At 42.2% G+C, this 14,394-nt stretch overlaps 1 protein-coding gene across 10 annotated transcripts in view; it reads left to right on the top strand.

Annotated features, from left to right (window-relative positions):
* Nucleotides 1–14,394, top strand: part of nav2a (neuron navigator 2a) — a 192,271-nt gene that overhangs the window by 117,388 nt on the left and 60,489 nt on the right. For all 10 annotated transcript variants that reach the window (XM_047579868.1, XM_047579867.1, XM_047579862.1 and 7 more), the window contains 2 exons: nt 4,610–4,727; nt 7,184–7,236. In XM_047579868.1, coding sequence (XP_047435824.1) covers nt 4,610–4,727; nt 7,184–7,236 — 171 coding nt within the window. The remainder of the gene's footprint in view (nt 1–4,609; nt 4,728–7,183; nt 7,237–14,394) is intronic.

Below are 14,394 nucleotides of genomic sequence, written 5' to 3' on the forward strand. Positions count from 1 at the left end.
GTTGGTTTGGCCTCCAAATTCACTAGATCAAAAACTGATCAAGTATCTGTGGGATGCACTGGAACAAACCTGATCCGCAGAAGCCCCTCCCCTCAAGCCAAAGGCCCCCACTAACGACATCCTGTTGCCAGATCCACAGGGCACCCTCAAAAGACCCATGTCCATTCCCTAATGACTCAGTTATTCTGGAGGCACAAGAGAGACCTACACAATGTATGGATGGTGGTCATAATGTTATGCCTGATTGATATATATGTGCATTAAGTAATTAAATAAATAATTTGGGACTTCATTGATAAAACGCTGTTGTAAGTGTTGGGTACAGGTGTTCAGAGGAAACCAGGATTAACAGGCATATTCTAACCTAAAACATGAGTTTTCTCACTAACTTATTTTGAAGAAGAATCTTAACAGGTTTTTGTACAAAAGCCTGTATTTATATATGAAACCAAAGAGACAGCTTATCATGAGCAGTGAAGCAATTTACCAAATAAAATTTGAACTGTTGAAATTATCAATGGTTCCTGATTGGTATTCTGCCACATGTGATCTCAGGAGTAATGAACAAATATGAATCTGATGAACGAATATGAATCTGATGCTTTGGTCTCAATTTGCATTCGCTAGTTATGGTAGTTATGCCAACCACTTAGCCTCTACGTCGCCCTCTTATCCATTCAGTGATTGCAATTTCTATTCAGCATGAGAGTGGTTGTCTTTGATAGAGGTAGAGACTTGGTTGGAGTTTATTATACCTCATTTCTGCCTGATAGATGGATATTGAATCAGTATGGAGAATGCTTCTCTTTGCGTATTATGCAGTGAAGATGAATGAAATGTCTCCCAGAAGAGAGGTCTGCCTCTCATCACTTGTTCTTCTGTTGGCCCCTGGCCTTCCAAACAACTCCCTGATCAGAGAAACTCCAGTAACTGTGTGGTTGAACCCACATGAATCAGATTACTGCATTACTGTTTTATTAACATGGTCTTTGGTTTTCATGCAGCTGACTGATACTGGGTGATTCGGTCGGTTGCTGTATTATTCTTTGTTGTTAAATTTCATTTGCTGCTTAATAATCTAACCTTTATAACAGTTGCATTATCCTAGTTTATGACAATAGTAAACAGATCAGTTACAATTAGATTATATTTGGTCAAGTTTTTTAAAGTCAACCCATTTGTTCACAGATGGATGTTTGTTAATTTAATCCTGTAGCTCATCTACTTAACGGCCCCTTTCTTCCATTTGGTGCTGAGCACTTACAGTTTTTTCTTCATTAACGTAGCTTTATGTCTGAAATATAAATGTTGGCCATCACTGAAAACAATGCTGTGGCCGGAGGTGACTTGACTGTGCGTTAAATGTGCTGTACAACCAAAACAAAGATGCTCAGAGTAGAGTAGGAGTTTTTGTGACTATGATTTGCTCTAAAATATAAAATATTATTTTGCTTACTTTTATTTTCAAATCAAATTTTCTGTCTCCATATCACATTGTTAAAATTCCTTAACACTTCATGTTTTGTCTTAAAAATTAAATGTAGAAGATGACATCAGAGACACAAACTTAGAAAAGTTTACCTCTTTGGGACATAAAGGCGACCTGTTGTTATTTGCCCACTTTTTGTTCCTCTCACACCCCCCTTGCTCCACACTAGCCCTCAGGGTATTTGACCCCCTCTGTGGTTTTCAGCTCAGTGAATGACAGCTACCCATTTCACCTCGTTTTTAATTACACTCCAACCCCTCAATTTACCTGCCGAAACTACTTCAAAGAAAGCCTACACACTCCCTCGAAAGCCCCTGAAGATTGCACTTCCTTTTCCCCACGACCAGCTGAAAGTTTGAACTCAAAGGATGGAGTCTAATCCCACTTCTTAAAGGCTTTTGTTGTTCAATGTGTCACTCAAGACTGTTTAATTGCATTTGCGTTTGGGAATGAGGCCTGCGTGATTTTAAACGTCGCTTCAAGGCTCTCTGTGTTTAACGTGCGGTCATGTACTCTCATAAACCTTTTGCGTTTAAGCTTGTGCATGAAGATGAGTGATCGTATGTGCGTGCATGTGCACGCCTTTGAAGTACTCACACCTGTTGTAAGCCTCCATGAGAGCAGTGATTCATCCGCCGTGGCAGAAAAGCCCTGTGTTTGCACTGCAAACACAAAGAAACAAGGGTCACAACTGTGTCACACACCTCACCCTGCATGCTGTGAGTCCAAAAATGGACACGCAGCATGTTTGACCCTATGCTGTGCATTTGTTCAGAACTTAAACACGCACCAGAATTTCATAGTAGTGAGAAAATATATTGTGTTTTCCATTTGTGTGTTGTGAAGGATCACGTAGCCTTTTGTTTACCCGGAGAAATCAGGTTATGTCAGAAATCTGAGAACTGAGTGTAAAAGTAGCTGGTTCATTGGTCCTTATTGTAAAATCCAAGTTTACAGGGGTAGGTCAGCTTTGGAAAGTATTTTGAATGAACTGACGTATTTCCCTGCTACAGTGCACATCTGAATTTGGTAAACAGTCAGACAGTTGTGGACAGAGGCTACTTTGAGTTTTAGTACAGCCGGAATATATTAGCACCTAACAAGCATGCAAGTGCCTGATTTGATAGATGTTCTCTGGTTGGAATAAACCCAATCTTTCTCTGCTGTGTTTGCCTCACGTGGGGTAATCATCAGGTGACGTGACAAGTCTCCAGGAGGGACAAAACACCCAGTTGTTCAAACAAGAGTTTCAAAAGATTAAGGGAGCTGAAATTCATGAGGGCAGCAGCAATAAAAGCCTGGCGGCATATTGTTCACCATCTCCTATTCAGTCATCTCGGTTTTGTTAATATATTTGTAAAAAAAATAAAAATAATAATAAATAAAAAAAATTTGCTGATGATTTGTCCACAGAGGACAGAACCACAAGTCAGTAAAGTTTGACAGTGATTGATGTTTTGTCTGAAATTACAAAAGTACTCTGTTGTATGTCTGTTCATTAGTGATGAAAGCCTTTCAAAACATATACAATAGGCATAACATTATGACCACCTGCCTAATGTTGTGCAGGTCTCCCTTGTGCCTCCAAAACAGTTGTGAATCATCAGAGGATGGACGTGGGCCTTCTGAGGGAGTCCTGTGGGTCTGGCAACAGGATGTTTTTAGTCGGGGACTGTTGGGTCCTGTGTGAGGAGGGGAGGCTTGTTCCAGCTCATCCATCACATACTTGATCAATTTGGGATCTAGTGATTTGGTCAACACCTTGTGCTGTTTTACTTGTTTTTATAAGTTGTTCCTAAACCTTTTTTTGTGCGTGCGCTTGTGGAAGGCTGTATCTTGCTGGGGGTGCCCGGCCTGGTCTATGTGGGTGGTACACGGCTCCACATGAATGCCAGATTTCCCAGCAGAACATTGCATTGTCACATGATGGTCAGTGTTATTTACATCTCCTGTCAGTGGTCATAATGTTATGCCCGATCAATATATAAATGGATGATAAAATGCAGTTATTAAATATGAGTTGGCAAAATGGGCTGTTCGTGGTTTGGATACAGTGCTTGCGATCCATTAGAGACAGCAGCTGTTACAGTAATTTACTGTGCCCAAAAATATGCCTGTGTTTATTTGCATGCAGAGTGCAAGACTGAGATTGGATCTCGAGTGCTGGCTCTGTGCACACGAGGAAATGCATTTTAATGCCACGTGTGACCACAGCTACTTAAAGCTGGCCACTTTCCATCGGATTTGCCCACAACGGATGTTAACGTAAGGTCTGAATGGGGGCGTCGATCGCCTCTTTCCTGTCATCTTCTAACAGACTTTACGGTTTCTAAGTCGGTGTGAAAACGAGAGTGAAGGCTCTTTATTTAGACAAGCTGCTCCGCATGCTTCAGATCCCTACAGGGAGGAGAGTGCTCTGAAGTTGCACTTGTCAAACAGAGTCTCTGCAGTTTACAGACGAGCCTAACGAGGCTGAAAATCAACATAGTGTCATAAGGTATCTGATTTTTTTTAAAAATAACTTGTGCTTTATTAGAAACAGCGTTCGGTGCAACTTCCCGTCAACCTTTGTGTTCCCTTTTCGATCTGCCCAGAAATAGAAGCTCGCGCTGTTGATGAGAGAGAGATGGAGTAAAAGAGAAAGAGTTTGGCGACTAATTATGAAGGAAGCTATTCAGATTATTCAGATGCTTGCGCCCCCCCTCCACCCCCCCACCTCTCCTCTCCTCCCCCCAGGCAGTGAAGGGTCTTTTCTGTCCCCAGAGAGTGATGTCAGCATGGCCCATTGAAAACAGCCGCCGTGTGCTCCGAGATGAATGCCCCGGCTGAGCACAATGGCCCCAATTTGAATACCACGCGGATATATGCCAGATCGGAGCCCCAACAAAAGAAAGAGGGCTACTCCGCTCCCATTCAACCATGTTGTTATTTTATTAGAGTCGTAAATTTGCTTCAACCATTTATACCTTTTGTAGTTTTTCAAGTGTTCATAGACTTTGACACACATGGACAACCCGACGGGGTTGCCGCTGCTTTTTTCTTCTTTCTTCTTTTTGGAGTGGATTTTATTTTTGTTGGCTCATAACTGAACAGCGTGGTTGTGTTTGTGTCTGACCGCAGATCTACACGGACTGGGCCAACCACTACCTTGCCAAGTCAGGACACAAGCGTCTGATCAAGGACCTGCAGACGGACGTCACGGACGGAGTGCTGCTGGCCGAGATCATACAGGTCGTAGGTAAGTTTGCGCTTGTGTTGAATCCGAAATCTGCTGAAAGAAGTCAGGGTTGACCGTGTTGTTGCTGACACTCCCCAAACAAATACATGCAGTCTCATCAGCACAGAAACTTTTTTGTTGATGTTGCGGGATGAAGTCAGGACAAAAACACTAGATTTTGATAATATTAAATACAATATAAGGAAAAAGAATTTAAATTAAATCAACAATGTCTATTTCAGTCTTTTGCTCCTTTATAGCCACTGTCCCTTATCTTTTAATCTCTGAGTCTGAGTGCAGTTTCACATGTGCTGAATAGACAGTAGTGGGCTGTGAAGGTGGGCTGGTCTGTGCCCGACCCCTCAGCCTTGTCTGAGTCACCGTCATCAGTCTTGTCATTTAGTCTGGCCGTCCTCAGCCTGTCATTTAATGTTGACGAGCCTCGAGGCAGGCTGTTCCAACAGCTGAGCGGTGACTTAGCACGTCAGTGACTCTCTCTCCTCCTCCCGCGTCATTGACCCACATTCTACACACACTGCGCTACAAAAAGTTTCGCTGTTCTCGTACAGTAGTTGCTGCATGTGATAGAAGAGTTTCACTGCACTCAAGGTCGTAATAAATATCTTAAACTTATCTCGTGGTTGTCAGCCTCCTCTGTCTTCCGAGTTGTCCTGATTAGTCCAGGGATGCAGACTGCAACAGTGCACGATCCTGCACACCTGGATGCAGTCCAAAGACAAGCCTGACAATGATGGATGAGGACTCCAGAGTAATTGGGCTTGTTGTGGTGGAATACAGCTGCTTCTTACCTGAAACTGAATTTAAACTTGGGTTGTGTAGATTGAATTTGGAGATAAAACATCAGACTTACTGTGATGCTTTTTGCAGTTAATCTTTCTTGTGGGATTTTTTGAATTGGTGCGGCAGATTAAATGAAAATGAAATATCCACCTGTCTGCAAATGAGTGGTTATCAGCTAATGGGAAGCAGTGAACAGGTCTGGCCAGTTGTTGATAGTATTAGTCATCAGAAGAGATAAAACTATAATTTAGTTTATATTAGTCAAAAATTATCTAAAGTTCCTGAGTTACTTGATGCATCATGTATGTAACTGTGTTCCTGAAACGTGCACTTTAAACAACAGCTTAAAATAAAAGTCACCCGAGGCGTCCATTCACCTGTTCTGTCCTGCTTTTTTCTGTTTCTTGTCCACTGGGAAAACCTCACGCCACACGATCGCTGATGAAACCAGAGCAGCTTGCTGGTGTTTGAACAGCAATACTGGGTCAAAGGCCTGACCGGGTACGGCACCTGTTTAGGTGGTTTACCAGCTTAGAGTCAGAGGCAGGAAGTCAGACGAGGGGACACCCCCAGAGCTGTGTTTCTTCTTTCTAATGTACAAACTTGAGGATAATCTGTCCAATAAATTTCAACCAAATTGGAAGCTTTTTGTCAGATATTCTGCCTTTGTGCTCTGTCCCTAGTCTTCTCAGATAATCTAGACTGTATTTAGTCTGCTTGATCCACAAGACAAACACTATCTGGTTATTGGTTTCTTAATCTATTTTTAGCTGAAGTGTGTATCTCAAAATCACAGAGTAGCTGTATCTTGTGGGTGATGGTGTTTCTGCAATATGCAATTTTTTTCAGGAAGCACGCAAACCATTTCCAACAATAGAAGCATTAAATCATTGATAAATGCGTTTGACTTGCTAAGGCTAGTTTGCTATTTCTTAATGCCAAATTCGACAGTTTATAATGAAAACTAAATGGACAGAAAAAAAGATATGAACCAGGCGTCCACATATATATCAGTGTTGATATAATAAACAAAACAAATGAAAATGAAATGACATTTTTGGTTGATCTCTGTCTACAAAATTTTGCTTTGAGAGGTCACAATCTTAAATGTTTTGGTGCTTATTAAACTCAAAGGAACATACTGAAAGGTCGATGCCGAGAAGAGAAGCATTTTCTCACGGTCTTACTGCTACGGTATGGGGTCCTGAGATGGAGCTACGTTGCAAACTCCTCCCTGATGCAGGAGTCCGTACTGTTGGCACAGTTGTCAGCTGTGATGTGACGGCCGTGTCTCAGCTGCTGTGGGCTGGGCCTGTAATGGACAGAAGGGATTCTTGACACCACACACACACACGCCTACTTCGAAAAATAATGACAACAGTAGGGTGGACTACCGGCCCTAGCCGGGCCCCCAGCGGCCCCGTTCCCATTTGCTGTCACCAGATAGTGTTTCATGTCTCATTGGGAAATGGGTGGGGGGGGGAGGGGGGTGGGTCGTGGTCACCAGCCCGTACACCTCTGATCTACTCATTCAGTCAGTCAGTGTGTGGGACGCACAAGCAACCACTGGGATGTCCACTGGAATAAAAGGGAGGATTACATTAACTGAACACGCCTGAAAAGAGTTTTCACTGTCTCTCCCTTTGTCTGTCCGTTTCCTCCTCTTCTCCCCTCAGCCAATGAGAAGATCGACGATATCAATGGCTGTCCCAAGAGCCGTTCTCAGATGGTGAGTGACCTTCAGAGTTTATTTTGGCAGGACATCGTGAAATTTACCTCTTTGTGTGTTTGTGTGAAGTAACACGCCTCCTTAAGGCCCCATCTCACCGACTGAAGTGGCCCCCACCGGGAGCTGCAGTGACCACAGCCACTGGTGAAAAGTTGTAGATGGGAATAGTTAGTCCATTTATTTTTACTCTTGTGGTCTCGCAGGCTGTCGTCCGTGAAACCTCTGGCTCCGGCTTCTGACTGTTGGCTCCCAGTTGAAAAGAAATATATCATAGGATTTAGTTTTGGGGCCAGTTTTGCCTCATCTTGTTACACTTAAAAAGAAGGAAGAAGCATTCCTCCCCTCTTCAGGAGTGAAAGAAAACATTAGCATCGACAAAGAAAATGTTTCGAGACAGTTGTGCTTTTGTCTTCAGTGACATTTTGCAGATGCGTAAGTGGAATTTCCTTTGTGGCTCTGCTGGTGGCATTTTAGTGTTTTCTCAGTTTTTGTGTTCTCTGTGGGAAATGAGCCGAGCATCCCAAGGCAGGGCTGTCCTACGACGAATGCGGTGGGTCATAAATTGGGCCAGTGTGCCAGCTGAGGGGCTATTTTTGGCCACCAGCCAGGCTACTGAAGCCTGTCAAAGCACCAGAGATAGAGATGGAGAGAAGGAGAGAGACATGCACACCCATATTTAACAACCGAGAGAGAGGGCGAAGCCGCAGCTGATGCCTGAACATTCATTGCTAAGACATATTCTAACACACTGGATGCATATTACTATACGTGTGAGGCCATTCTCTGAGGTCTTTATAACTTTTGACGCTGATTTAATTATATCGTCAGGATCTTTAGTTTTTTTATCTGTGATAAAAATCTGCGCAAACTCCACATAAAAAAGTAAGAAAGAAAAAGTGTTTTCTGCCAAAGCAAAGACAAGAGGAAAGTATTTGACGGCTGTTAAATTTAAACAAAGTTTATTTTCTACACGCAAAAAGTTCCAATCTATAGTTTCAGTTTCAATTATCGTCACAAGGGCGTCTCATTTTACACTGACAACTATGTTAAATCTCGTCTGCGCTGAGAGAAAATCCTTTGGGAATGAAATAAACTTAAAATGCAGCTTTTTTTTCCATCACCACTGTTTTTAGTTAGCTATGTACAGTATTAATCTATCCTTGCTGTTGTAAGAAGGCGTGTTACATATAATGTCAACTACCAACCTGTAAAATAATGTACTCTTTTTCATTATTTGTGTCACCTTATAATAAATAATCACTCCTTCTGTACAGATCCTGGTCAGACAAGAGATCCCCAGTGATCTGATTGGTCAGTAGTTGGACTATCCTTCGGCGTATGCTGCCATGGGGATTTACTCTAGATAAACGTTTCTTTTCACGGTACAATAAATATGAGTTAAGACGGATAGATAACATGCTTTAAGATGAGATACGATACGATACGATACGATACTACTTTACTAATCCCCAGTGGGGAAATTCAAATGCTACAGCAGCACAACTCAAGAAAAAAATGGTGACCAGAAAAGAAATTAAATAGGACACAAAGAGCAGGCAGCCAAAAACACTTTAAATAGGACAAAGACAGCAGACACAACAAAAACACACAAGAACAAAGTGATAACAGTTTTAAAAATAGATGCATATTGGCTCAATGAGGACAGAGGTGTGTGCTGTCCACTCTGTGTTGTCTGATGGCAGTGGGCACCAAGTGTTCAGTTCTGCACCAGGGTGGGTTGATCCTCTGGCTGAATGATCTGCCCATCAGCCACAGATTTCCACACTCGCTTGTTGAGCATGTTGACCTCACCAGTCTTGGCACCGTCCTACTAGCACACTGCAGTAAATAAAAGCACGCTGGCAACCATAGGTTGGCAGAAGGTCCTGAGGACTCTACTACAGACACCAAACGACCTCAGTCTCCTTAGGAAGAACATCCTGCTCTGTCCTTTCCTGTAGAAGATGTCTGTATTATGTCCAATACAGTTTATTGTTGATGTGGATCCCAAGGTACTTGTACGAGTCCACAATCTCTCCACTTCCTCACCATCCAGGGTGAGGAAGTTCCTCCTCAGTCTTGCTAATGTTGAGTTGTAGGTGGTTCAGGTTGCTTGACACAACAAAGTGTACCACTGTGCTTTTTCCAGAACCAAATAAGTTTGTAGTTGTGGTTTACAGTGCCTACTGCCATTGGTGGCAATGACTAGTTGCTAAGGTAACTTTCTCATATATATATATATATATATATATATATATATATATATATATATATATATATATATATATATATAGTTCACCTTACTACCTACCTACTCTAATGACGTCTCTATGGGAGTTTTTCCACCTGTCATTTCTGCAAATTGCTGAATCTTTATCTACATTTCATTGTTTTTTTGCCGTAGTGTTGATAGTCACTTACTGCGCGTTAGTTAGTTAGCTGTGTTAGCTGTCTTTAACTCCCTGCATCTCTTTTTGCATTCATTATAAACCCCATAACACCTTATCCTTATGAAATGTTTACTTCCAGTTTCTTCCCGTCATACTTTCCTGTTTGAATATTGATTGTACAAAAACATAGGCACTAACTCACACTTGAAAGTGTCTCGCCTCCATTTCTACTCACTGTCCCACTCACTATCAATTATACCTCTCCCATTAGCCCTGATTACAACCCCCCAGTCGCCCCTAATTGAGCGTTTTGCACTCTTTGGTCTCAGTGGTTTTGTTATCAGCATCCTGTCTTGGCTCTCTCTCATCCGGCTTCTGTGTCTTCTGCAAACATAGCAGCTTTTTGTCTTTTTTTTTAAAGACAAGAAGATTGCAGGACACCTCGGAGACAAATCAAGCATTTTCTAATGTACATGTGTCTGTGTTCAGAAATGGGACAGATTGTGTCTGTCAGTCAAGAAGGAAGCAAAAGAGGATTTTTCTAGTGTGCATTCGTGCAGATTCTGTATAGAGCAGTTGCTTTCATTTTGCATTGATACGCTCACATGTTGCACTATTGTTTGTGTTTGTGAATGTGACTATTATTTGATCTCTGTGTATAATCTCAGCAGATTTGTCAGCTTTAAAGCTAAATCTGGAGCGCAGCGCCAAGGGCAGGTGCAACCACAGTCATTATGCAAATATCTGCTTAGTGTGTTGCAGCCCTGTCAAAACAAACACACACATGCGTACACACGAGTGCTGAGAGTTTGTTTGGCAGCTGGGTTGAAGTGTGAGAGCCCACTCTTACTGCACTTGATTTCATTGCTTTCAAACTCCCAAAGCTTCCAAAGCTGCTGCCAATTACCACCACTTAACTTAACCCCAGCCTCTAAACGAATAAGCATGGAAATAAGCTCCATCAGCGGAATAAACTGCAGCACCCTCACCTCACACTCGCGCTAGCTGATTAGCATACGGCCTCTCCAGGTCCGGAGCGAGTGTCTGTTTTCACAACTGTCACGTCCCCGTTAAAAGGACCCCCATCACCGGGACACTCGTTTCGCCACCCAGTCAGGCTTTCTGTGTGTCTGTCTGCGTGGTTTCAGTCCAGAGCATGGGTGTTGATTTGACACAGAGCTGTTAAAACCACACAGGATGCTAGGCACACACAGAGACCCACAGACAATCAGGGGATTCAGGGGATGGCTTGTGCAAGTGTGAAATGTTAGAGCAGTCACTCCTGAAAAAAATATATAACTTTCTATGTGGAAAGAGCCACATTGTGAAAACATTATATTTTGGATGAACTGAGTCTAAATTTTCATTATCCCACAGGAATCGGCAGATTTGCAATTTACACATTACATTAAGATTTGTGGATAATTTGTTACAGGAAAAAAAAAACTACACGATGCGAAGATTTAGGCTTGAACTTCTTTTCTAAATGTTGAAGAAGAAAGAGGCAATGTGTGAAAGGGTTCCTGTCCTGACTTCATCACATAAAGAAGCTCTTTCAGTTGAATTGGATCCTTAGTGTCCTGTTTGCTGGTCCGGTTTGTTCACTACAGGGGGTGAACTGACTGACTGTTACTGTAGCTGCACTGGTAGAAACATGCAGTACCAGGGGTTTAATGGGTTTCACGAAACAGACAGACTGGAGGAAGCATCATCAGCCACTAATACCTGTGTGCTGTAAACTAGCCTGATATTTAGTTTTTCTTTATTATTCACTTTATGTTATACCTTCAGCTGCAGGATCACCAATTTCTTGGTTATGAGAACACACCCAGTTCTTAACCTGAGCGTGCACAGAGTTTCTGACGAATGTTAGTATTTTCACAGACACAGAAGATGTACAGGAACAGGACAAGAAAACCCAATTAATGCTTTCATTAACGCTGCAGCCGGGCTGGTTAATGTTCGATGAAAGGGAGAAATTCTTGATGTGTGTTGACAGAGAAATGCCCAGTCGCGTCAGCTGGTCCGAACTCAGGTGATCACATGATGGACTGAAAAGAACTGAAGCAATATCGCAGCTGCTGTTGCTAAGTAACCAAATATACCAAAACATTGATTTCAGATAGCGTATGGCCTTCATTCACCCTGAAAAGTGTGTCTTCCACATGAAGGCTGCTGATCCGTGAACAATAAAGAAAGAGCGCTTGGACTGACTGAAAAGGGGTCGGACTGAACGCGGCCGAGAACGGCAGACCCGCAACAAAAACTCCCTCTGTGATCCCGTAATGCACAACAAGGTGTTCCTGTTATTTTGTCCGAGTCTTGTGCTTACACTGATTATCTGTTGCATAAGTGAGTCATCCGTTGCAATAACAATCAGTCCATTCATGAAAAATATGAATGTTTCCGATAGAATTTCTTCCAGGAATGTCAGGTTTTGAAATCTGACATTAAAACATTTATTTTTTTAATGCATTCTGAAAAGAAGAACCCAGAAAACAAATTAAATCAGTTTTTTTTTTTTATTTAGTTCACAGTTCAGCAGGGAAATACTGAGAGCTAGATGACATTTTTATTTTTATTTGTGAGGGCTGATATTAGCCTGAGGTTACAAAGTCCTGTATTAGCATCGCAGTCAATAAATCAGTTCATCTTTTAAGGAGATAACACTATTTCTGAATATGATTAACTAAAAGTAAAAATACACAGTGTGAATATAGCACGCATCACGATGTGTGTATCATAGCAGCTGGTGTGTCATTTTTTTTTTGTCAATAAGCAGTGAAATCCTGCACATCTCTGAGGCGTTGAAAGGTTGGCATGCACTTCCTGTCAAGATAGAGAGAATTATTTAGGCAGGTGTCAGAGTTCTGTAGGTGAGCCGGTAGCTGTAATCTGTGAAGCCGCCTCAGAGGGTGAAAGTAGCCTGGGCTCATGCTGTCAGACTTAACCGCGCAGTGTTACGGACAGTCTGCACACACACACACACACTCACACACACTCACATGTTGCCTTACAGCCTCGTTACGTGCGCAGATTCAACAAATGTCAATAGTCAGAGTCAAATGACGCAGAGCTTTAGGCAAAGAGGCTGGTGTGGCCCAATCAGACTCTTACAAATAAGAGCTGGAACAGAACCAGGATTATGTATTAATACACCGATCAGCCACAACATTAAAACCACTGACAGGAGAAGTGGATAACATCGACCATCTTGTGACAATTCAGTGATCTGCTGGGAAACATTTGGACCTGGTATTTGTGTGGATGTTACTTAGACATGTACCACCCACCTAGACCAGACCAGGGACATCTAAACATCATTTTAGAAAGGCCTCCTTATTCAGTAGACCCCAAACTAATCAAGTATCTGTGGGACAAGACCCAAACTGTCTGATGCAAACCGATGTAAAAAGATAAAGAGTTATCTTATCTTAAATGGACATCACTATCTACTCCCCAACTTCTGGTTGGGCCTTTTTGTTAACAGCATTTCATCACGCTCACTTTCAGTTTCACCAGACTTGGTTTGGACCAAATGGTTTGGCTAAATCAGTTACAACCTCTGTGATTGTTGTAGAGATAACGCCTTGTTTCCTTTCCCCCTTTTATTTTCCTTCAGCAAAGAGAGCAGTTATAAATAATAGACGCCTCCACAAAGAGTAGTAGTAAACCAGACTGTGATCTGATGGCAGATGCTAATCTTTTAAATTAGCGTTTTTGTAGGCACAGATTTTTAAATTTGACTTTGTGTCTGTTGCAAAAAAAACACACACATAAGACTGAGTAAGAAATGAGAACAATATAAAATATACTAAGAATACCCAGGTCCCAGTGTCTGGTGAAGGTATCTTATCAATTAGGTTTCTTTTTTATAATCCTGTCAACTTGTTCCTTTGGCCTTTAGCAACAATCCACAACAATTTATTGGTGCATTTGAAGGATGTTTTGGAGGCTTTTATCAGTCTGATAACAATAAGAATTGCCGTGAAACTGACATTAAAACAGGAATTTCAATGCGCAATTTCACAGCTTCAGACTTGCTTTGGTTTAAAAATATCATCCTCAATATCAGTCTTCAAAAGCTATCAGTGAAATCCTGCTTCAGACATGTAATGCTCTTGCTCAAGCACACTCCCCTCCCTCTCTCCCTCTAGCTTTCCCTCTCTCCCTCCCTCTCTCTCTCTCACTCTCACTCTCTCTTGCGCTTTCTCTACCACACACACACACACACACACACAACAATAGCAGCTCTGTGATGGGAGGAAGTGTTTGTTCAGAGGGCTGCTGGCTGGCTGGCCGGCCCTGTGCTGCTGCCGGGAGCCGGAGCTAAGCAGGAGGTGACAGTGGATTGAGGTGTGAAGCCAGACAGAGGCAGAGCAGAGTCACACTGCAGGAACAGATTCAGGCAGGTAGGAGCTTACACGTACATCTGGAGAGCTGGCTGTTGGATATTTCTCTATAGAGGTTGTTGATGATCTATAGATTCTCCCTTAATATTTGCCTGATGGCTTACTCTATTTATCTTGACAATAAAGTTTGAGGAGGCTAGAGAAGAGGGAACATTGGCAGTTTCTACTGTCAAAAATCTTATATTCTGAACTGAGTTCTTCTCGTTCTTGTATGTTTTGTAAATGTATTTTTCAGTATGCCTGTAGGTTATTATTTTTTCACAAAGAAAAGAGAAGCCATGTGCTGCAGTATGAAATAGATTCGTGGATGAACTCAAACTTGCAAAGTTCTGACTACCTGAACAGCGGCCTTAACT

The sequence above is a fragment of the Mugil cephalus genome, chromosome 3 (genome assembly GCF_022458985.1).
Source record: "Mugil cephalus isolate CIBA_MC_2020 chromosome 3, CIBA_Mcephalus_1.1, whole genome shotgun sequence".
NCBI classification, from domain to species: domain Eukaryota; kingdom Metazoa; phylum Chordata; class Actinopteri; order Mugiliformes; family Mugilidae; genus Mugil; species Mugil cephalus.